At 41.5% G+C, this 25,775-nt stretch overlaps 1 protein-coding gene across 7 annotated transcripts in view; it reads left to right on the forward strand.

Annotated features, from left to right (window-relative positions):
* RP1 (RP1 axonemal microtubule associated) overlaps positions 1 to 25,775 on the forward strand; it is a 320,592-nt gene that overhangs the window by 231,641 nt on the left and 63,176 nt on the right. For 6 of the 7 annotated variants that reach the window (XM_050938879.1, XM_050938878.1, XM_050938875.1 and 3 more), the window contains 5 exons: positions 369 to 500; positions 653 to 834; positions 7,158 to 7,244; positions 13,439 to 13,571; positions 14,949 to 15,100. In XM_050938879.1, coding sequence (XP_050794836.1) covers positions 369 to 500; positions 653 to 834; positions 7,158 to 7,244; positions 13,439 to 13,571; positions 14,949 to 15,100 — 686 coding nt within the window. The remainder of the gene's footprint in view (positions 1 to 368; positions 501 to 652; positions 835 to 7,157; positions 7,245 to 13,438; positions 13,572 to 14,948; positions 15,101 to 25,775) is intronic. The other variant, XM_050938881.1, reaches the window with a different exon arrangement.

Genomic DNA, 25,775 nt, shown 5'->3' on the forward strand with positions numbered 1-25,775 from the left:
AATTCATTGTTATATGCAAGAAAAGTAGGGAAAGGGCCATTTTAAAAACACACTTTATATTAGTTTTCTTTTCTTTCCTGCCTGTGTTGCCAAAAAAGTCATGTCACATGGGTACAGTGTAGCATGCATTTATTGCACTCTTGGGTCAGTAATATTCCTCCTGTGAAGGAGGAGAAAACTCTTGAGCTGACTGAGTTATAATCACTAATAAGAAATCTCTGTAGCCCCAAACCTGGGAGGTGTTGCATGTCTTCTGTGAGTTGCTGAGTCCTCTGCATTCTCGTTTAAATCAGAAGCCTCAGCCTGTGTAGGCAGAGCTTATCATTGTTACTTGACATGCAATAAATTAGTATATTTGTTTTAATCAGATGACTGGTTCTTGGAAAAAATTGTTATAAAAGAAGAAAGTTACCCTTTTGCCACTCACATCTTTGCTCACAAGGACTGGATCAGCAAACACTCAAAGAAAGCTTTTACAGAACTAGTAATTCCATTAAAAGGTAATGCCAATGAAATGTCTTTTGCTTACACAATTTAATGTTGCATGACTAAGTACTTCTGAGTAAATTACAATTTTATAAATTAATGTAATGATTTATGGTGACTTATAAGAAAGATATGTATTCTGAATATATATTTCTTCTAAATATAGAAATGACCGTGACATCTGATCCAGTAAAATACTTTGATACTAAAAGCAGAGGACAATGGCAAATGTGGGTCTACTGTACACACATACCAGAAGAAGTTCCCGATATTCAAGTTGTTGTGTTTGGAACAAAAGGGAAATCAGCTGCACAGAAGGTTCAGAATCTTAAAAATGACCCGTTTTTGGTGAGTTTCTTTTTATTATATTTTATATTAATCTTAACAATGTTTAACTGGGAAAGGTACATTGTGTTTTCTATGTGCCGGATTGTACATACAGATTGCTTTATTGGTCAGAGTTGATATCTGACATTTCCCATGCGCCAAGAAAATGGTGCTATTAGAACTACTGGTACAGAAAGTGAAACCAGATATTATAGGGATAACAGAAGCATGGTGGAATAGTAGTCATGACTGGAGTACAGGTATTAAAGGGTATGTGCTGTTCAGGAAAGACAGAAATAAAGATAAATATGGTGGAGTAGCATTACAGTCTATCTCATAATTAATATGCAAAGACATTAGCAGTGATGGAATGGATAAAACAGAATCTGTTTGGGTCAAAATCACTTTGGGGAAGAAAGCTACCAGAGGCTCCACTGGGATAGTGCTTGCGGTCTTTAAGATCTGATATGGATATGGATAGAGACTTCTTTAATATTTTTTAATTAAATAAATACTACTGGGAATTGTGTGATCCTGGGGTACTTTAATTTCACAGATATAGGGTGGAGGACAAGTGCTACTACTAATGGTAGGGGTCAGATAGATTTCTTCACCAAATAGTCACTGAGCAAACAAGAGGTGATGCCATTTTAGATTTGGTATTGGTGAGTAGTGAGGACCTCTTAAAAGAACTGGTTGTAGAGGACAACCTTGGTTTTCATGATCATGAGACAATTCAGTTTAAACTAAATGGAAGGCTAAACAAAAATAGATCTGGGACTAGGGTCCTTGATTTCATAAGATCAAACTTTAAAAAACTAAGGGAATTAGGTAAGAGGACTGGACTGAAGAACTCAAGGACTTGAATGTGGAGGAGCCTTGGAATTACTTAAAGTTACAGAAAGTATCTGAAGTCTGCATCCCAAGCAAAGGGAAACAATTGTAGGGAAGAGTTGCAGGCCAAATTGGATAAGCATGCATCTCAAACAGGTTATGAAGAGAAAGCAGACAGCCTACAAGGAATGGAAGATGGGAACAATCAGCAAGGAAACCTAACTCTTGGAGATCAGGAAGAATAGAGAAAAAATGAAAAGTATAGAGAAAAATCCAAGCAGATATGGAAGTGCAAAGGAAATTAAAACCAGTAGTAATATGTTTTATGGCCATATAAATGAAAAGAAAACAAGGAAATAAGTGGGATTGCTAAACACTAAGGATGGGATGTAAATTAAGCATGACCTAATACCTAAAGGAATACTTTGCCTCATTTTTTAATAAGAGTAATGAGCAGCTTAGGGATAGTGAGAGGGTCGCTAATGGAAATGAGGATATGCAGGGGTGAGCTGGAGCTGGTTCGCAGGAACCGGTTGTTAAATTTAGAAGGTTTTAGAACCGCTTGTTAACTGGCTTCCCTGCAGGGAAGCTTTGATGGGCTTCTGCCAGGAAGCATGTAATTCCTCCTCCCTGCTGCCAGGGGGTGCTGCACTGTGCTAGCCATGTGGGCTGCCTCCTGGCCCTGTTGCTGCTGCTGCTCCTTGGACCTCTGGCTCTGGGGCTTCTTCTGCTGTTTGGTGGGTTCCTGGCTACGTCCTGCTGCTCAGGCTGCTCCCAGCCACTCTCCCCATGTGAGTACCTGCCCCCTGCCCACAGCTCCTGCCTGCAGCCACCCCCTGCCACAGCCAGCCCCTGTTGCAGCCAGCCCGTGTCACACTCCCTGCCTCCAGCTACCCTGCCCCACGCTCCTGTCTGCAGCCAGCCCCATGTCCCCTGGTGCCCTGCAGTTCTCAGGGCAGTAACCTTGCACATCTGCTTGAATGAGGGGGGGCAGGGAGCAGCTGGGACCCACACATGTGCACACCCTAGGGTGACCAGACAGCAAGTGTGAAAAATCGGGACAGGGGGTGAGGGGTAATAGGAGCCTATATAAGAAAAAGACCCCAAAATTGAGACTGTCTCTATAAAATTGGGACATCTGGTCACCCTAGCACACCCCAAGGGAGTGGCAGGGACCCATACATGTGAAATGGAGCTCATTTCTAGTTCAGATCCATCTTTTTAAAAAAGAACTTTAGGTAGGGTTAACATACATCTGTATTTTCCTGGAGATGTCAGGCTTTTAGGTTCTTAAATCACTGTCTGGGCGGAATTTTTAAAATTTAAAAATTCCTCCCTGGAAAATACAGATGTATGGTAACCCTATTGGTACAAAAAATACATACTGTGGCACATCCCTTAAATCAGAACTTTTTATAGGGAACTGGTTGTTAAGATTTTAGCAGCTCATCACTGAGGATATGGAAGTAGAAATTACAATATCCAAGGTAGAAGTCAAATTTAAACAGCTTAGAGGGACCAAGTCAGGGGGCCCAGATAATCTCCATCAAGAATATTAAAGGAACTGGCATGTGAAATTGCAAGCCCAATAGAAAGGATTTTTAAAGAATCCGTAAACTTGGGGGTTGTACTCTGTCATTAGTTGCTAATATAATATTTATTTTTAAGAAAGGAAAAGAAAGTGATCCAGGAAACTACAGGCCCATTAGTTTGACCTCAATAGTATGCAAGATCTTGGAACAAATTTTGAAAGAGAAAGTAATTGAGGACAAAGAGGTAAATGGTAATTGGGATAAAACACTACATAGCTTTACAAAAGGTAGATTGTGCCAGACCAACCTGAACTCTTTCTCTGAGAAGGTAACTGATTTCTTTAGTTAAAGGAAATGCAATAGATATAATTTACCTAGATTTCTTTAAGGCATTTGATACAATTCCATATGGGAAATTATTAGCTAAATTGAAGAAGATGGGAATCATCATGAGAAAAGAAACGTGGATAAGGAACTGATTAATGGGAAGACTACCATAGGTCATACTGAAAGGTGAACTGTCAGGCTGGAGGGAGTTTACTACCAGAGTTCCTTTGGGCTCGGTCTTGAGACCAATCTTATTTAATATTTTTATTAAAGATCTTGGCACAAAAAGTGGGAGTGTGCTAATAAAAATTGTGAATGACACAAAGTTGGGATGTATTGCTAATAAGGAGGAGGGCCAGAATATCATACAAGAAGAACTGGAGAACTTTGAATACTGGAGTAATAGAAATTGGATGAAATTTAGTAGTACAAATTGCAAAGTCACGCATTTAGGGATTAAAAACAAGATTTTTTTGCTATAAACTGGGGAATTATCAACTGGAAGTGACAGGAGGAGGAGAAAGACCTGGCTGTATTATTTGATTACAGTTTGACTTTGAGCCACCAATGTGATGCAGCTGTGAAAAAGGCTAATGCAGTTCTAGGATGCATCAGGCAAGGTATTTCCAGTAGAGATAGGGAAGTGTCATGCAAGGCACGGATGAGACCTCATCTAGAATACTCTAGACATCTGGTTTCCCATGTTCAAGAAAGATTAATTCAAACTGAAACAGGTGCAAAGAAGGGCCCCTAGGATGATCAGAGGAATGGAAAACCTACCTGACAAGAGGAGACTCAAGGTGTGATTGGTTTCCCCCCTTAGAATGCCACCTGATATGCTGGGATACTGCTGAGCCCACCTGTTCTCCCAGCCAGAGCACCCTTTTTCCTGTCTTGCTGAGCCAGGCTATTAAGCCTCCTCCAGCACACACACAGGCAGGGCACACCCAGCTGCAGAAAGACACAGACACTGAGATTAGTTCTGGGAAGACTCAGTTTAAGGGACCTGCCCCAGCACTCAGGTGTCCACCTCCCTTGGAGTGCAGACCCAAAGAATATTATGAAATCCACCTCCTCCCTCAATGCGGAGGAAGATATGCACAGCCTCTTATCCCCCTACCCCCTGCCTAATCATGAATTGTACAAATGGGGTTATATTATAAACAAGAAATAGGTTTATTAACTACAAAAGGTGAATTTTAAGTGGTTAAAGAGATAGTAATCTGCTTTGTTCTTTTTGCTAAGCAAATAAAACAAAACATGCAAACTAAGCTTGTTTCACTAAAGAAATTGGTTACAAATAGTAATTTCTCACCCTAGGTCAGTGATTCTCAAACTTTTGTGCTGGTGACCCCTTTCACACATCAAGCCTCTGAGTGTGACCCCCCCTTATAAATTAAAAACACTTTTTTATATTTAACACTATTATAAATATGCTGGAGGCAAAGCAGGGTTTGGGGTGGAGGCTGACAGCTCGCGACCCGCCAAATAATAACCTTGTGACCCCCTGAGGGGTCCCGACCCCCAGTTTGAGAACCCCTGCCATAGATTTTGTTGCAGACAGATTACAGAAAGTCTTGAAAAGCAGCTGCTCTAGTCTCCAGCTTGAGACCTCAGGTATTATTACTCACAAGCTAGACGCCCTTCCAGCTTGGGCTCAACCCTGCTCACCCCAATTCAGTTCTTATATCTAGGTGTTTCACAGTGTTTCTTTGGGTGGGAAGACAGAGGAGAACCTGATGATGTCACTCCCCTACCTTATATAGCTCTTGTGTAAGGTGAGAACCCTTTGAGTTCCAGTGGAAAAACACTGGCATTCCAGAAAGAGAGAAGGGATGTCCAGTACCAGGTGTCTCTGTAGGGCTGTGGCAGCCACTCTTCGTGGCTGTTTTGAGCATCCACAGGAACACTAAGCTCTTTTACAGTCCATTGTCTTTGCTAATGGGCCATTAGCACTGTCTGGCTTTCTCATTATTGTACCTGAAGGGCTCGTTGGGGGTGACACCCAAAGTAACCTATTTGGAATACAGATACGGGATCAATATTCCTAACTTCAGATACAGAAATGATACAGGCATACAAATTGGATAATCACATTCAGTAAATCATAATTTTTCAGATGATACCTTACAAGACCCATCTTGCATAAAGTACATCTCAGTTATGTCATATCCATATCATAAGCATATTTCCATAAAGAATATGGAGTTTAATGTCACATAAGGAGCTTGGCTCGTTTAGCCTAACCAAACAAAGGCTGAGGGGAGATATGATTGCTCTCTGTAAATGCATCAAAGGGATAAATACCATAGAGGGAGAGGAGTTATTAAAGTTAAGTGCCAATGTGGACACAAAAACAAATCGATATAAACTGGACATCAACAAGTTTAGGCTTGAAATTAGATGAAGGTTTCTAACCATTAGAGGAGTGAAGGTCTGGAACAGCCTTACAAGGGGAGCAGTGTGGGCAACAAAACCAACTGGCTTCAAGACTGAGCTTGATAAGTTTATGGAGGGGATGGTATAATAAGATTGCTTACAAGGGGAGACTGCAACTGCTAGTAGCAAAAATGCCAGTAGCTGGAGATATGCAGGCTCTGAGTGGTTGGAAGAGAATAGCTGAAGTTGAGAAGTGAAGAACAGATGAGGAGTTGAATCCTTTAACTGCTTTTTTCCTTGCTTTTCCTGATTTGCATTAGTGGCATTGCAGCAGTGATATGTATTAGCCCCTACATGACCACCTTGAAAGAGCTGATGTCCCAATGTACTCATCAACTCTAAGGCCAGAAGAGAACACTGTGTTCATCTATTCTGACCTCCTGCACATTGCAAGCCACAGAATCTCACCGCACATCTTTACATTCAGCCTGAACAACCAATGGGTAGCCTTAATTCCAACCATAAGTGTAAATTTAAATATAAATACTTAAACAGCTGTAAATTTCAGTTCTCTAATTTCTACATAAAAATAAATACCAGCTTTCCAAACAATTGCTAGAACATAGATCACCTCTTCACTAAAGTTTATTCATAAACATGAAGGAAAAATGTATGTCAGCATCCACCATTTGCAATCTGACCCTATATTTTATTTACCCACACCAATACAAAATCACTACACAACTACACACTACAAAAAGTAATTTATGAAATGTATGGAAGCCACCAACAACCCTATCTTGATCATGAAAACACGTGAAAATATAACCAATAAACATGGTCAGAGTTCAAGGCTGCCTGTTGGGTGCTCAGGTCGAGGATGGAGATCTGTGTGCTGTGAGCAGGGGACTGGAGGCAACTAAGATTGAGAAGAGGAAATGATAAATGGAATGTAGCTGGGATGTAGTTGTGATTTCCTTGCTTTTTACAGTTTGAGGTGGGCTGTGTAGTCTAGATGCTTTAACTTAAAGTTAACAGTGTTTTTTGTGGGAGATATATACTGTACCGTATGAGTTCAGATTGATTTTCTGATTTACCATCGGGGTTTGTTCACCCTTGCTCAGCATTCTCGTTTGTTCACTCATCTTTCCAAATGAGTTAAGATAAATGAAACAAAACAAAATCCAAAAAACCCCTCGAAAACTTGCCTTATGATCAAAATGATTGCGTAAGGTATGCTTCCGTTAACGTTTTTGTATTATTATTTGACAGCTGACTGTTGATGAGATTGGTGATGTAACAAAAGTTTCCTTGGTGTTATCTGGCTCACGGTTAGGAAGAGGAATTAAACTTCACAAGGTATTTCACATTAATTGCATTTGACCTGGCTGCATCGTGCCTAATAACAATAGAAAAATACCTTTTGGAAGTACATTACCTTATACAATGTAGAACACTTCTTTGTAATGCAACAATATTATTTATTCGCATGTGTCAGAAATAGAAGGTGAAATTCTGGCGCCATTAAAGTCAATGGGAGTTTTGCCATTGACTTCAGAGGAGCCAGGGTTTCTCCCCACAATATGCAATCTCTGACAGAATATGTTAAATGTATTGATATTTGCTGAGTCTTATATTTAGTGAGCAAGTCCATATCACAAAATCCATTATGTAGCAGGGGGCAATATTTTCCATTGATCTATGCTTTTAGCAGGTATTATGGCCCTGCATGAAAAGAGTAACTGACTTCTGCTGATTCACAGTGTCCCCAATTCAGGAAAGCATTCAAGCCCATGTATAAATCAACTTCTATTCAAGGCAGTAGGTGCACAAGTGGCAACAGTTTTAATTTTCAAACTTCCTAAAGAAATCCAGTCAATTCTCTCATAGCAAGCTAACTGTTATGCACTGTTATGTATTGGAGAAAGGACTGCAGGACAATGTCTTCTCTCTCCTTGAGCTTGATCCTGCATCTTGCTGAATGCTTGACATTAATGGAAGTGGAGCACCTTGCAGAATCAGGGCACTTCCAGTTTGGGACTCCAGGGCATAAAGTTAGCCATGTGGAATTCTTCAGCTTTGGGGCCTTTTACGTGCTCAAGGACCCCAGTACATAAAGTTTGGTATGTACTTGATGGTCTGCATTCCAAGTACTCTACAAAAATAAATTTATATCTAGAGTCCTTAGTCACTTAAGGTCTTTAAGGCTGAAGGTTTCTGTCTAGAGAACTTTAATATCTTGCGTATAAAGTTTCTACACAAAGAAATTAATGCTCTGGAATACTTAAAGCTTAAGAAATAACTTCTGGAGCTCTGTAGATGCTAGTCTTGTACTTTATGTTGTAACTCTGAATCTTAGAAAAAAGTTGGTACGCACATGGATGGAGCTATATTTTTATATGCTTGCCAATCGCTATTTTTCAATTCGTGTTTTGTAAATTGACCTAAGAGTCAAAGAGTGTGCTTTTTAAAAAAATAGTGTAAAATGCCATTTTTTCTCTTCAGAAACTCAGAAATGGACAAAATGGATTTTCTTCAAACACTTTTACAAAATTTTTACAAAATTTTCATTTTCAGGCTAAGACTACACATGGATAACTTTTACTTAAAGGGAAAAAATAAAGATATGAACAACTGAAACTGTCAGATTATAAGGAAGGTCCAACATAACCTTTATTATAGTATTTACTGCCAAAGTAATAGGGTGAGTTTTTCAAAAAAGTTAAGAATTAAGTGCCCAGTTTTCATTGAAGAGCACTGGCGTTTTGGAAGTGGATTAAGCTAAACAGAATGTGAGTGTTCACACGGATTTAAAGCAGTTTAAATAATCCACTTTAAATTCACACTTTAATTAATTTGGATTAATTTTCCTGAGTGTCCCAGGCCTGGTCTGTACTACAAAGTTAAGTTGACATAAAATGCCTTGTGTCAACCTAGTTGTACATGTGTTTATACTTAAATTTGTCTCCCACTGATGTAAGTGCCCCTTTACAGCAGTAACACCACCTCCCCAAGTGGCGTAGAGTCACGATTGATGTATTGAGGTCTATGCAGAGCAAGTGCAGACAATATTACTTATGTCAACCCTAACAGCAGCTGTCCCACAATGCCTGACATTGAACTCTCCTGGTCATAATTGTGAACTCCACTGTTCAGGAGTCACAGAAATCAGAAGGCTCCTGTCCCCTTTAAAGCCCTGTGAATTTTTGAAATGCCTTTTTGTGATTGTCCAGTTTTGTGAGCACAACAGGTAATCCTCCATTGTTATGTCTGACTGCCCAGCTGACTATGCCAGTACACACTCCAGATGCGCTCTGGCTTGGGGTAGGCAGGAGATATTGGATTTCCTAGGCCTATGGAGAGAAGAGGTTGTGCAAGCACAGCTATAGACAAGCCATAGAAACATGGACATCTATAACCAGATCGCAATGGAGATGCAGGAGAAAGAATGCCTGACCCAAACCAGAAGGAGAAAGAAGAGGACTTGGGAGAACATGTTCCATGAGATCCTGCAAGCCAATGCTGCATTAGATGGTGAGCAAGGGCCTGGAGGATGAACATTGTACAGACTGAAGAAGGAAAGAGTGGACAGGAGAAAGTCCCAGAAGGAAAAGGAGAAGAAGATGCACCAGGACATAATGGAGCTTCTCAGCAGCAAACACAGATGTTGCAGACTCTTGTGGACCTACAGTAATCATGGGCTCATCTCTCTTTGCAGTCCATGGAGAACTTCATTACAGCACCTCCCTACACCCGGCTTCAACATTCCATATGGTATTAGGGCCACATCCCTACCCTTACCACTCTATCCCAGGGGACATTAAGGACAAGTACAGCTTCACATACACTGACCTATGAAATCCACGGCTGTGTATGTGTAGGTAAAATGGACATGAATGTTCTTTCCCCATAGTAAGTTTTGTTCCATTAATTTATTAAATTTTAAATTGAACAGATTTTTCTTTGCACTGGTTTCGTTACCAAATAAAATTCTATTATTTGAAAAATAAGTCATCTTTATTAGTTCACAACGGATACTGCAGAGTGCTTAGCCGTTCTTAAAGCACCCACTCTTAAGTTGGGACACAACTCATAAGATCAATGACAGCACAGTGTAATAATCATAAATATACAACAAGCATCGCAAAATTAATAGGTGCCTTGACAGTGCTATATTCATGGCTGTACACCAAGCACCACACAATTCCTAACAGGTCTCAAAACATCAGAGCCAGGTAGAGCACAGTACACTGCAACACATTACTGTGGTTCACTGTTAAAGTGCTCCTTCAAAGCTTTCCTGAGCTGTGTAGTTCTGCATTGAGCTCTTCTAATAACCTTTTGTCTGGCTGTTCAAACTCAGAAGGCAGGTGTTCCATCTCCATCCTCTACCTCGGTGGCAACTTTTCCCCGCTTTGCTTCAAAGATATTGTGCAGCAGGCAGCTATAACCATTGGGATGTTTTTGCCACTGAGATCCAATGTTCTGAGTCAACTATGCCAGCGTCTCTTCAGTCTACCAAAAGTCCATTCAACTGCCATTCTAAACCTGCTGAGCCAACAGCTGAATCTTTCTTTGGTGCTGTTGAGGTGGCTGTTATGGAGTAGGGTGGGTGCCCCTGAATCACTTTTGGCATTTCAACATACATTGCCAATCATAATCTGCAGGTCAGGAAAGAAAGTCCTGCTTGCAGCTTCTTGAATAGTTCTGTGGTTTTAAACATGCGAGTGCCATGCACCTTCCCTGACCAGCCAACATTGATGTTGGTGAAGCATCTTCAGTGATCCACCAATGCTTAATGTATTTTGTGACCAGGTGGTCTGGTGCCAAAATGGGGATATGCCTGCCATCTATTGCTCCACCACATTTTGGGAATTCCACTGCTGCAAATCCATCCACGATGTCCTGTACATTGCTGAAAATCACAGTTCTGTGTAGCAGGAGATGATTAATGCCCCTGCGTACTTGCATGACAATGGCCTCCACAGTGGATTTTCCATCTCCAAAATGGTTTCCCACTGACCAGTAACAATCCAGCATTGCAAGTTTCCCAAGTGCAATCACCACTCACGTCTCTGCTGCCAGTGCAGCTCTCATTTTGCTGTCCATGCTCCGGAGGCTGGGCAAGCTTGGATCCAGGAATGTGGTCTTGCACATCCCAGAGTTCTGCAGCCACTGTTCATTATCCCAAGCCTGCATTATGATGTGATACCATCAGTCTGCGCTCATTTCTCAGGCCTAGAAGCAGCACTTTACCACCTGCAGCTGCTCCACAAATACCACCAACAGCTTTGAAATTGGTTCTCACTATGTCCCACATTAATCTGTCCTCCAAGGTATCATCATGTTCCCCACTCATCTGGTTCTTCTTGTGGCTCTACAAATACTGGAGGATCATGCATCCTGGGGTTGCAATACTTATGACAATAGTGCAGAGCTGTGCAGGCTCCAGGCCTCTGACAGAGATGGTAGAGAGCAAGCAGGGCTGCGTGGGTTTGTGGGATTTTTAAAAAAGGTGCAAAAATTATGGATATAGATGACATTGTGGGATGAAGACTGTTGCACTCTGGCAGGGCCGGCTCTAGGTTTTTTGCTGCCCCAAGCAAAAAAAATTTTTACTGCCCCCCATCCCAGCCCTGGACTCCCCCCCCCCCGCACCCCCCTGCTGTCCTAGCCCTGGGCTCTCCCCCCCCATACCCCCTGCCGCCCCAGTGCTGGGCTTCCCCCTTTCCCCCCTACCAGTGCCCTCCCCCCACTCCACTGCTGCCCCAGCCCTGGGCTCCCCACTTACCCCCCACCAGTGCCCCCCTCACACCTCCTGCCGCTTCAGCAATGGGCTCTCCCCCCTGGCCCCCCACCTGCACCCTACTTCCGCCACAGCCCTGGGTCACTGGTAACTCACTCCCAGGGCGGGTCATTCAGCAGGAATTTTGGATGTGCACAAAACACAGACAGGATTGGTTCCCATATGGTTACAGAGCTGCAGTAAAGTGGAACAATTTTCAGCTTGTGTGATTGGAGGATATCTGGATGCATATTATAAGACCATCCTCCATAAGTGAGGAAAAGTTGAGATGCCTTTATTATTCTTTTGTTCCACTCTTTCTTTCTATGGGGAATTTGCCAATGCAATATCACTGTCTTCCTTTCAAACAAACAAACAAAAAGGCAATGGCTGTTGAAAATAGCAATTCCAGTCCTAATAACCACTGGGAAGCATTTCTTGCTCAATTTTATCCTACTTTTTCTACAGCAAGTTACAGTGGATCAGTATATTTGATTTGGGAGAAATGAAGTAACAGCTGCCCAAACTGAGCTTGAGCACTCCTGAATTTTGAGGTGTTCAAATCTGGAAGGCGGGTGCTGGGTATATGTGTGTGTGGGGGGGACTGTGGGCTCTGCAGGGGCGCACGGCAGCATGTACGCAGCAGCGTGTCTGGCACTGCATGGAGCCAGACACGCTGGTATGAGTGGCATGGTAAGGGGGCTGGGGGGTTGGAGAAGGGGTAGGGAGTTCTGGGGGGGGGCAGTCAAGGGACAGAGAGCGGGGGGTTGGATGGGGCAGAGGTTCGAGGGGGCAGGGAGAAGGGGGCTTAGATGGGTCAGAGGTTCAGGGGGGCAGTCAGGGGACAGGCAGCGGTTGTATAGGCATGGGAGACCCAGGGGTTTGTCAGGGGACAGGTAGGGGGTGGGGTCCTAGGTGGGAAGTTGGGGGGGTCTCAGGAGGGGGCAGTTGGGGACAAGGAGAAGGGAGGCTTAGATAGGGAGTGGGGTCCCAAGGGACAGTTAGGGGCAGGGGTCCTGGGAGGGGGCAATCAGAGGACAAGGAGCAGTGGTGCTTTGATAGGGGGTGGGATCCTGGGGGGCAGTTAGGGGCAGGGGTCCCGGGAGGGGGCAATCAGGGGACAAGGAGCAGCGGTGCTTTGATAGGGGCTGGACACCTAAATCCCATAAACACCTTTGAAAATCCCAGCTATGATATATGCCATGTCAGCATCAAGCATCAAACGAACCAAAAGCAGAAGGAAATATAAACAGTTAACACACAAATATGTTGAACTATAATAGGGATATTAATACTTCCCTACCTCACAGGGGTGTTGTGAGGATAAATACATTAAACATTGTGAAGCATTTTGAGATCTATTGATGAAAAGCACTATAAAAGAGCTAGTAATAGTGAATAAATGAACATCACCCCTAATGCCTTTGAACAAATATGTATATACAGATAGGCCTGCTGTAGCTTTACACAGTCACTGGAAATTCTGGAACAGCAGTTACTAGCATATGGATTTAGGCCCTGATCCTTCAGCTGGATTCAGTCAGGGGGTCTTTATGTCTGTATGAAGCCCCATTAAAGAGCTCACTTGGGAGCACCCAGTTACAGGATCTGGGCCTTGCAATAACTGTTCCTCTGCATGCTAAATCAGGCATTATTTATACATGAAAATATTAGATTATTTTAAATGTGTCAGAAATGTCAATTTTTGTTAGGAGGGATACGAAAATATTTCATAACAAATATGATTGTTCTCTTTTACTGCCTGCAGCTTCGTCTGAAAGACCTGGACACTAAGCAAGAACTGGGCTTTTACAGTGCAGACCAGTGGCTCTTTAAAGAAGATGGGTCAGAGACCGTGACAGAGCTAGCAGCAGTCAGACCAGATAAGGCACCGCTCAGGGGTATGCTGCTGAACCAAGAAACAAGCAAAAAAAAAAGTTTTTTAAAGTGAATCAACTAGAATAAACATGATGATGGGAAAGATTATAAAGCATTTTAGAAAAGTCTTTCCCAGTTGCTTTTGACATCCTTGGTTAAAGCACTTGTGTGAAATGTTGGATCTTTAACAAAGCCTAAAAGGGCTTAAAAATGTTTTACTGCTTTCCTCTTTAAGGCAAATAGCCTTATGTATTTAATGTTTCCACTACATCAAATGCCAATTTGAACACCTCAAAATGTATAGGGCCAAACTGGTGCAATTCCCCTGAAATCATTGGAATTATGCCAGTTTACACCAGCTAGGGACCTGGCTTATATATTTAAAATGCACAGTAAAGTGATGATTGAATATTTTATGGACAAAGAAAAGATTGATGACTTTATATTTAGCACCAAAAAAAGGCTGAAATTCTGGCCAAACCAGAGATGTACCTCAATATTTTTATGTTTGTGTTGTCATCTAACTGATATGCTGTAAGAACAGGAATACACACATAAAATTTAATATGAATGTGATTTTAAAACTCTGGTAAGATCTTCTTTTGCTTTAGGTGTATTTTATACAGTATTTGCCAGAAAAAAGTCTAATTCACTAAACATTATAATCAAAAGACAACTTCATCGAAACATTAAAAACTGTTTCCTTTCCCTTCCAGTACAAAGCTGGCCTGTATGTAGAATAAGACGGTGGGAGTATATTATAGCATTTAGTTCTACACAGAGTTATCACAACCTTGGATAAAAAATGTTTTTGTCATGCTGCTAAGGAAAAATCATGCCAGATGATAATTACTGTCTGTAGTGAATAATATTAATACATATCGATGTAAATAGTTAAGCCGCTTCCCCAGACCAAATTAATTGTAGTGGCAGCAGTTATCTATCTAACATGTTAAAATGGAATGCTGCTAACCAAGAACAAAGAGTAGGATATTTTTATTGTCAGTCTTTTATATTTCTTTCATAAAATGTTGCTGTAGTGAGCAAGTTCTAACTGGAATTAAGCTGAGTATTTATTATAAAGAGAACTCGGGCCTCATCCAAAGCCCATTGAAGTTAGTGAGTGGCTTTCAATTCACTTCAGTGGGCATTGGATCAGGCTTTCAATAACTGAGATTTTTTTTCTCTTTTGAATATGAACATGAGCGCTGACATTCCATTTATAACACTGAAACATGCCATTGAGAAACAGTTAGCAATCTGTATTAAAATTGGATGGAAAATGTAGGTACATGAAGGAGGATCAGTTAATAATCATTTTATCCTGTACTCTTTCAGATTAATTATTTCCTTGGCATAGATTTTTTAGTAATGTTTTCTTTTATTTATTTTTCATGCAGAAGTTCTTTACTCAGTCAGTGTTCACACAGGAACATTACCTGCATCAGGAACTGATTCAGATGTCTTTATTACAATATTTGGAGAGAATGGAGACTCCTGCAAAAGAAAACTTAGGCATTCTAGGTCACATACAAGTTTTGAAAGAGGTCAGGTTAGTATGGATTTTTTTATGCATTTCTCTCTCTCTCTCTTTTTTTTTCGTATTATTATCTTCCAAACCCTGTCTTCTTTCTGAAGATTCAGTGCAAGCTTGAGGCATAAACCAGTTCTGTAGTATACATAAGAACTTGTCATAGTCTATTCTAGAAATCTAAAGGCACAACAAGAACCTTAGTGAGGATACTATGTTGAGCCAGCAGAAGCTGCAAATCAACCCCAGTCACTTGCTAAGAACAGATATTTTAGATCAATTTAGATGCCAATAATAGAAAGCAGTTTAAAAACAATGGATCCACAGTAAAATATGATAGCAGCTGAAGATGTACCATAGGAAGGAGGCTAGGATTCTCCTCTACCAGTTAAAATGTCTATACAAGGTGCTAACCTATATTTAGAAACCACGTAAATGAAATGTGTTAGTTATGTGTTGGTTTAGTTAGGGCCACTGAGGTCTTACATATGCTGAGAAAATGCATCATGTCAGAAAAATATATTAACATGTTTTAATTAACACAATATAAAAAATTGCAGTTACCAAGGGAAAAATTACCTAATCTTTATGAAGGTCAAATACATCACCCATCAAAAGAAAAAGATTGAAGGCAGAAAAAAAATTGTAAAAATTCCCAGACAGAACCATGACAGTATGTCCCAGTTTGAAGCGTGTGACTAAATAATCAGTGTGGCCATCAGTATAGGTTATATCAGAAATGAGAACTTTTCCCCTCAAATGTCCATTCCCTGACAACAATCGTCTTTCCCATTTTATTTCTTTTCCCCTACAAAAGCCAATTTTGCAAAGGAAAAATGGTGTGATTTCTCAATGAAATTAGCTAATTTGCTCTCAGGTAAATTTACAAAACTTGGGGATTTTTTTTAGGAGTAGACGATTACCCTCTTCACTACGATAAAATGTTTGGTTTAGAGAAATTGATAACATTTGTACTCGGATTCAATTATTTGCAAACATCTTAACATTTGCAGTTAAAAAACTGAGATGTGAAAGTACTTCCATGCAAACTCATGTAGGTTGAGAAATTTCTGACAAAATGTTAATGTTCTCTGGGGAGGTCATCTCAGAGGTGAGTCCATTTGGCAATGGCTCTTCTCCTTCCAGTCTCAGGGCTAGGCATCCTCAGCGGAAATTGCAGCTGTTGTCTTCTTCCCAGTTGCTGGAGACACACAAACCTTCATCATAACTCTGAAAATCAAGAGGCACTCTAAGTTTGTACTGCTGATGAGGAAGAAGGGCAAATTACAAACATAGACCTTGGTGCTCCAAAGAGTTGACATCAGTGGGGTTACTCACAGTGTGTAAAGTTAAGCAGCTGCCAAAGTCTTTGCAGGATTGGGGCCTCTGGAGCAGATGCACATTAGAATACATTACATATAGTAAGGAAGGGACTTCCAAAAGTGCCCAGTTATTGCTCTGTAAGTGGGAGACCTTTTCAATACTTTTATGGGAGGGAGAAGAGCAAAGAGTTCTGAGCTGAGTACATCTGGTAAAGAAAGGAGAGGAAGTGAAAATGAACACAGAGCAGTAGATCAAAGAGGAATTTAGGAGACTGAAATGGATGAGAAGACACACTGAGGGAATAAGTTGTGTGCGAAATAAAAGCAGAAGGGAAGAGAATGTGGCAGAGGTAGGGAAGAGAAGGAACTCGTATAAAGTTAAGGACATGTCTCACATGTGAGAGATGAGTATTGATGAAGAAATTTAACAGAAAAACTGTTCTGCACATGATTACTACAGCCAGAGGACAGCAATGCCTCCCTTATTTGCAAACAATATTTGTTGATTACATACTTCACTGTTTAATCTGCTTTTTAGTAGTAAAATGTATTTGTAACTATAGCAACCGTCATATCATATATGAATATATTTGCTACGTGAGATGCAAAATATTTTCTTAAAGAACACACATATTAAATTGAAATATTGTGCTAATTTCAATCAGTGCTAAACAAGATAATTCAAACGCAGTCCTTCTTTGAGGGAGATGCTGAGCACCTGTCTCTGCTGTATACTATAATTCCTCTGACATCATACCCAATGACATCAATACCACTGACTCCATATCAATTTCATAATCCAGTTTGAAATTGCTGTTCTTTTCTTTTTTAAACCCTGTCTACAAACCCCATCACAGATTCTGTCCCTGTGTCCCTCTTACTGCTTCTTTTGTCTGTCTAGAACCAAACTCCTCTCCTCCACCTTCAAAATCCCAGGACTGGGCCTGCACTATGAATGGCGTCTTCTATAAAAACTGTATTGCAAAGCTCTTTATAGAGTTTAATAATAATTACAATGTTAAAATAAAAATATCAGTGAGTGAGAGAAACTTCTTGAGGCAATAAGAGAAAATATGTTTTTGGCTAAGATTTGAAGGAGATGGAGAATCCATGAGATGGGAAGGCTATTCCATACTGCATTTTCCTGCAATGGAGAAAGTTCTTGCAATAACAGTGGTTGGTGATCTTACGTGAAAGGAAAGAAAGGAGGCCAGTTCTAAAGCAATGAAAGAAGCAGAGAGGGGAGTTGGGAAAACAAGATCAAGATGGTTTTCTGAAGAAAGGGTCCTGTGGTCTGGTTTTTTGGACAGTTTTGAATTGGATCGCAAGATGGATTTGGAACAGATGGTTGTGTTTAGTCAAGCTCAGTTTGTACATGTCAGAAGGCACGCAGCAAGATTCTGTACCTACTGGAGTTTGGAGGACTGGGACTTGGGGCGATCATATGAAAAAGTACTGCAATAAAGAGGAGATGAAAATAAGTGTGTGTGCTACATTTCCCCCTCTGGGCTGTATCTAGCACCCAGTTAGAGGACTTAGTCCTTTAGCTCAAGCTATAGAAGATGTCCCTTTCCATTTTGGAGGTTATTGACTCAGTCCCTCCTGATGACCAAGATGACTATTGTTACAGAACCAGGAATGAGGTGGGTCAAGGCACCGGTGTATACAGAACAAACAGTATCACAACGATAATAAGCAGATTTGCCAACACAGGAAATATAGGAAGTGAAGAAAAGTTCAGAGCCAAGTTTAAAGACGCTTGAGGGAAATGGAATGCCTGAGATAAGGAGGATACAAGAGACTGAAATGTGTCTGAGGATAAACTTCTTACCCCCCCGAAAACCTTTCTCCGAAATATTTATCTGAAGGAAGAAGAAATAAGATAGTTAACTTGGTCAAGACAGGCAGAAACAGTTAACAGAGATGAATCATCACGTTTCTTGACACATACCTATCATTGCTGCCCTTTACAGTTGGAGAAATGGAATCATGGAGAGGTGGAGTGGCACATCCAGTGTCACAGGTCAGACCTGTGGCAAAGGCAGAAATAGAACCTCGGTCTCCCGAGTCCCAGTCCAGTGCAGTGTCCGATAGGTCAGATTGCCTCCCACTGTCTGTATACAGTAGCATGTGTATAATTGTGATAGTTAAAGAAGAGAGCAAAGAGAAGGATCAGAATTAATGCTAGTGGAACACCATAAAGGAGAGGTCTGGGCACAGAGGAGAAACAGTCACCAGAAACAGAGAAAATAGTTTGGTAGTGGGAAGGAGCAGAACCATAACGAGAAAGACTGGAGATGAGTGTGGAAAATTTCCTGGGGGCAAATTTCCTGGGGACAACTTTTTGTTTGTTTGTAAAGGAAGTAAATGGGGATGTGGGGAGGGAAGGAGGGGAGCCATTTTATACTTGTTTCTGACTATCAGGGAGAAATTGGTTGTGAATTTATTGACGACAGTTGGGTGAAAGTGATCATGAAATGATAGATTTCATTATTCTGAGGAAAAGGAGGAGTGAGAGCAGCAGAAATAAGGACAATTGACTTACTTTTACAAAGTCAGAGAACTGGTAGGTAAGATTCCATAGAAAGAAAATCCAAGTGAAAGAGTTGTCCAGCAGAGCTGGCAGTTTCTCAAAGAGACAGTATTAAAGGTACAACAGCAGACTATCCTGATACTAAGAAAAGGCAAGAAGAATACTAATAGGCCAATATTGCTGCATCATGAGCTTTTTAACAACTTGAAAATCAAACAGAAATCCCACGGAAAGTGAAAACAAATTGCCAATGTTGGGTACAAAACAATAGTGTAAGTATGAAGGGACAAAATCAGAAAGGCTAAGGAACAAAATGTGTTACAGCTAGCAAGGGACATAAAAGGCAATAAGAAGAGGTTCTATAAATACATTAGGAGCAAGAGAAAGACGAAGGAAGGTGTAGCTCCTCTACTTAGCAGGGAAGGAGAGCTAATAACCGACGACACTAAGAAGACTGGAATGCTTAATGCCTATTTTGCTTCAATCTTCACTAAAGATGTTATTTGTGACCAGATGCTTAACACAATTAATATTAATAACACAGATGCAGGAGCACAAGCCAAAATAGGAAAAGAACAGGTTAAAGAATGTTGAGATATGTTAAATTTATTCAAGTCGGCAGGGTCTGAAGAAATTCACCTTGGATTACACAGGGAGCTATCTGAAACAATCTGAGAGCCATTAGCAATTATCTTTGAGAACTCATGGAGGATGGGTGAGGTTCCAGAGGACAACAGAAGGGCAAACATGGTACATATATTTAAAAAGGGGAACAAAGAGGACCCGGGGAGTTATAAGCCAGTCAACCTGACATTGATATTGGAAAGATACTGGTACAAGTTATTAAACAATCAATTCATAAGCACCTAGAGGATAATAGTGTTATAAGAAATAGCCAGCATAGATTTGTCAAGAACAAATCATGCCAAACCAACCTAACTTTCTTCTTTGACAGGCTTATTGGATTAGTGGATGAAGGGAAACAGTACATGTGATGTATCTTAATTTTAATAAGACTTTTGACACAGTCCCACATGACATTCTCATAAGCAAACTAGGGAAATGTGGTCTAGATGAAATTACAATAAAGGGTACAAAACTAATTGAAAGATCCTGCATTGGAGCAATTCCTGGGTGAATTTCTGCCTCCCTAAAGGTTATAAGAATTTACAACAACATAGCCTGGAGATGAGCCTCAACTACAAGAAAGAATTAGGTAAGTTCGCAGAGGATAGGTCCATCAGTAGCTATTAGTCAAGATAGCCAGGGATATAACCCCATGCTCTGGGTGCCCCTAAACCTCTGATTGCCAGAAGCTAGGACTGGATGATGGGATAGATCACTTGATAATTGCCGTCTTCTGTTCATTCCCTCTGAAGCATCTGGCATTGTCCACAGTCAGAAGACAGGATACTGGGCTAGATGGACCATTGATCTCACCTAGTATGGCCATTCTTATGTTCTTATTTACATAGGGTGACCAGATCACACAGGTGAAATGTTGGGACGTGGGGCAGATGGAGCAAAAAAAAAAAAGCCAGCGGTGGAGCAGAAACAAACAAACAAACAAAAAACAGCCGCCGGAGCTCCATGCCCTTCCCCCCCGCACCAGCATGCCTCCGCTCCATCTCTACTTCCTCCCTCCCTCCAGCACTTGCGCTGCCATACAGCTGATCAGTGCAAGCCTGGGAGGGAGTGGGGAGGAGGAGGAATGCGGCGTGCTTGGGGAAGAGGCAGGGCCAGGCCAGGAGTTTGGGGAGGGATCCAGTGGGGCAGTGAGGGAGCGGGGCTGAGAGCGTGGGGCCAGGGCGGGGATTTGGAGAGGGATCCAATGGGGGAAGGTGGGGGCGGAGTCGGGGCGGGGGGGGCGCAAGCCCCCTCCGGGCTCCGCTCCACATGTGAGCAGAGGCAAAATATCGGGACAATTTGCGTCCCGACTGAAGGTAGGTCGGGACTCGGGACAAATAAGCAAATATCGGGACAGTCCCGATAAAATTGGTACATCTGGTCACCCTATATTTACATGTCATTGGAGAGATCAGACAAAGTGTTTTCCTCAAGCTCTGAATTTCAATTCAAAACAGTCAGGACAAAGGAAAATTTTATTAGAGAGTAGGAAGTGGCACATTTTTAAAGAACTGGGGAAGATACTACAGGAAAAGCAGTTAATAATCATAATATTATATTGCCTCTATATAAATCCATGGTATGCCCACACCTCGAATATTGTGTGCCGATGTTGTCACCTCATCTCAAAAAAGATATATTGGAATTGGGAAGGGTTCAGAAAAGGGCAACAAAAATGATTAGGGGTATAGAACGGCTTCTGCATGAGGCGACTGGGACTTTTCAGCTTGGAAAAGAGGTGACTAACGCGGGATATGATAGAGGTCTATAAAATCATGAGTGGTATAGAGAAAGTAAATAAGGAAGTGCTATTTACTCCTTCTCATAATACAAGAAGCAGTAAGAGAGCTATATGACTACTCAGAGCTCTGGTATGAAATTGCACAAAAACCTGAGAGTCTCTGGATTAAGTTTAGAAGTGTGAGCAACAAGGGTGATGTGGTGGGAGTCTACTATAGACCACCAGACCAGGGGGAGGAAATGGACCAGGCTTTCTTCCGGCAACTAACAGAAGTTAGTAGCTCTCAGGCTAATCACCCTGATATCTGCTGGGAGAGCAATACAGCGGTGCACAAACACTCAAGGAAGTTTTTGGAAAGTGTTCAGGACAATTTCCTGGTGCAAGTGCTGGAGGAACCAAATAGGGGCAGAGCTCTTCTTGACCTGCTGCTCACAAACAGGGAAGAATTAGTAGAGGAAGCAGAAGTGTATGGGACCCTGGGAGGCAGTGACCATGAAATGGTCGAGTTCAGGATCCTGACCCAAGGAAGAAAGGAGAGCAGCAATATACGGACCCTGGACTTCAGAAAAACAGACTTTGACTCCCTGAGGGAACTGATGGGCAGGATTCCGTTGGTGAATAACATGAGAGGGAAAGGAGACCAAGAGAACTGTCTGTAATTTAAATAATCCTTATTGAGATTCAGGAACAAACCATCCCGTTGTGTAGAAAGAATAGTAAATATGGCAGGCGACCAGCTTGGCATATCAGTGAAGTCCTTGCTGATCTTAAACACAAAAAAGAAGCTTACAAGAAGTGGAAGATTGGACAAATGACCAGGGAGGAGTATAAAAATATTGCTCAGGCAAGCAGGAGTGAAGTCAGGAAGGCCAAATCACACTTGGAGTTGCAGCTAGCAAGAGATGTTAAGAGTAACAAGAAGGGTTTCTTCAGGTATGTTAGCAACAAGAATGAAGTAAAGGAAAGTGAGGACCCCTTACTGAATGAGGAAGGCAACCTAGTGACAGAGAATGTGGAAAAAGCTAATGTCCTCAATGCTTTTTTTGCCTCTGTCTTCACAAACAAGGTCAGCTCCCAGACTGCTGAACTGGGCAGCACAGCATGGGGAGGAGGTGACCAGCGCTCTGTGGAGAAAGAAGTGATTCAGGACTATTTAGAAAAGCTGGACGAGCACAAGTCCATCGGGCTGGATGCACTGCATCTGAGGGTGCTAAAGTAGTTGGCGGATGTGATTGCAGAGCCATTGACCATTATCTTTTAAAACTCATGGTGATCGGGGGAGGTCCCAGATGACTGGAAAAAGGCTAATGTAGTGTCATCTTTAAAAAAGGGGAGAAGGAAGGTCCAGGGAACTACAGACCAGTCAGCCTCACCTCAGTCCCTGGAAAAATCATGGAACAGGTCCTCAAGGAATCAATTCTGAAGCACTTAGAGGAGAGGAAAGTGATCAGGAACAATCAGCATGGATTCACCAAGGGCAAGTCATGCCTGACTAACCTAATTGCCTTCTATGAGGAGATAACTGGGTCTGTGGATGTGGGGAAATCAGTGGATGTGTTTGTTATTCCTTGACTTTAGCAAAGCTTTCGATATGATATCCCACAGTATTCTTGCCAGCAAGTTAAAGAAGTATGTCCTGGATGAATAGACTATAAGATGGATAGAAGACTGGCTAGATCATTGGGCTCAACGGGTAGTGATCAGTGGCTCCATGTCTAGTTGGCAGCCGATATCAAGCAGAATGCCCCAAGGGTCAGTCCTGGGGCTGGTTTTGATCAATATCTTCATTAATGATCTGGAGGATGGCATGGACTGCACTCTCAGCAGGTTTGCAGATGACATTAAACTGGGAGGAGTGGTAGATACACTGGAGGGTAGGGATAGGATACAGAGGGACCTAGACAAATTAGAGGATTGGGCCAAAGAAAACTTGATGAAGTTCAACAAGGACAAGTGCAGAGTCCTTCACTTAGAATGGAAGAATCGCATACACTGCTATGGACTAGGGACCGAATAGCTAGGCAGCAGTTCTGCAGAAAGGACCTAAGGGTTACAGTGGATGAGAAGCTGGATATGAGTTGAGAGTGTGCCCTTGTTGCCAAGAAGGCTAACGGCATTTTGTGCTTTATAGTAGGGGCATTGCCAGCAGATCGAGGAATGTGATCATTCCCCTCTATTCAACATTGATGAGGCCTCATCTGGAGTACTGTGTCCAGTTTTGGGCCTCACGCTACAAGGAGGATGTGGAAAAATTGGAAAGAGTCCAGCAAAGGGCAACAAAAATGATTAGGGGGCTGGAGCACATGACTTATGAGGAGAGGCTGGGGAAACTGGGATTGATTAGTCTGCAGAAGAGAAGAATGAGGGTGGATTTGATAGCTGCTTTCAGCTACCTGAAAGGGGGTTCCAAAGAGGATGGGTCTAGACTGTTCTCAGTGGTAGCGGATGACACAACAAGGAGCAATGGTCTCAAGTTGCAATGTGGGACATTTAGGTTGAATATTCGGAAAAACTTTTTCACTAGGAGGGTGGTGAAGTACCGGAATGGGTTACCTAGGGAAGTGGTGGAATCTCCTTCCTTAGAGGTTTTTAAGATCAGGCTTGGCAAAGTCCTGCCTGGGATGATTAAGTTGGGAATTGGTCCTGCTTTGAGCAGGGGGTTGGACTAGATGACCTCCTTAGGTCCCTTCCAACCCTGATATTCTATGACTCTATGAAAAGAGAATGGTTTGAAAGACGCAGCAAGGATGCACCTTTAGAAATGAAGATCGAGGAATAGTCTTCTGTAAAATGCAAAGGAATTAAATGAGCTACTGGTAACAAATTCCTATTATTACTGCATGGTAAAATAAGTTAAACCAATTGAATTAAACTGCAGAAAGTAAGGCTAGTTTATATTTATGTAAGTAATTATCTTTCTAGCTAACTGATCTCACTGGTTTAATGGGTTAAATGAGTGGGAAATTGTCATTTTGCCTAGCTAAAACTGAATCTAAATCAGGCAAGCTAATTTAAATAAAATGATTTTGGTTTTCATCAATTACACTTCCAGTGAAATGTATAATACAGATCTGAATGCCTTTACACAGATTAAAAACTAAAATAACAAAAAAGAAGGATAATAACATAAGACAAAAGTATATTCTTGCTAATGCTGAGGAAGCAGGTAATTTAATGCATTATGATAATTCATAGATTAACAATCAGTGATTGTGACCACTGTTGTCTAATGACTATGAATTATTGTCCCAAAGAATGAAGCTAATGATAGGTCTACATCTGAAAAGAGTTAGCAGTGAAGAAACATGAATATTACCAGCACAGGCTAGTTTCTGTAAGTTAAAGGTGGTGTACACTGACAAAAAAAAATTGTCTTGAAACTGCAAAAAATACAATTATTTTAAAATGATTTAGTGCTCCCAATAAAAGTTATTTAAATGTTCATCTCAGCTAACTCCTATTTTAGGCTTTTTATGCATTACACTGAGGGCTATAGTTTGCCATGGTAACTGTTTGGGGAAGATCAAGGATATGTCAAGGCAAAAATGTCAAAAGTCCTAAAAACTGCGGTAGGAATAACAACTGATGTTTCCTCTTTCTGAGCACATTGTAGTGAATAATCCCTTGCTCACAGGAGCATGGATTAGCTGGGCTATTTTTTTTTTTTAAATCATCTCTCCTTCCATGTTTTCTGGTCTTCCTGGTGGTACAGTGGTTGGCAACAAGTAAAATTATAGCGTCTGTTTCTGCTATCCATCTGTTTTTTTAATGACACCCGCACAGATGCCCAAATATCCACCCTCCCACTCACGTTCGCTCACAGAACACATTCATTCTCTTGCTCACATAATTTATTCATCCCATCATGCACTTGTGCAGCTGCCATTTAGTTTTTGTTTACTGGTAGCTGTAGCAATATTTTAACAGATGTCCATTTACAACTAAAGAGCACATCTCTTCTCATTTGCCTGCATGAACAGCCTTAGTTATACTTCTGCTATCTTTGTCGTCTTTCATTTGCACAGTCATAAAAACATCACTATTTCTGTCTGGTGGTGTTGTAATGTGGCTTTTTCTTCCTTCTGGAAGCTACGAAGTCTTATGGTCTACAAGGCTTTGAAACATGTTTAGAATAAAAGGCCTTATTTAAGATAAAGTTCTGTTTAATTGGTGCATCCTAGTACTGGCCTCTGTCACTCCGTCAGCCTCCATGGAGTTCCATTTGGGTGGTGTGGGGAGGGTTGACCTGGAGTGAGAGGGCTGGGGCCAGCAACACTCCTCGGCCTTTTACAAGTAAATTAATGCTTCTCTCTTTCTCACCACCCAAGGGAGGAGCACCTCAGAGTGAGGGTCACTAATGTTAGATTCTCTGTTCCTTGCAACCCAGGAGATGGACTCTCTGTCTAGGGACTGGAAAAATATACAGACTCAAGGATCCAAATATTTCCTTTATAATAAGACCTCCAAACGTCA

This window comes from Gopherus flavomarginatus, chromosome 2, assembly GCF_025201925.1.
Source record: "Gopherus flavomarginatus isolate rGopFla2 chromosome 2, rGopFla2.mat.asm, whole genome shotgun sequence".
In the NCBI taxonomy this organism is placed as follows: domain Eukaryota; kingdom Metazoa; phylum Chordata; order Testudines; family Testudinidae; genus Gopherus; species Gopherus flavomarginatus.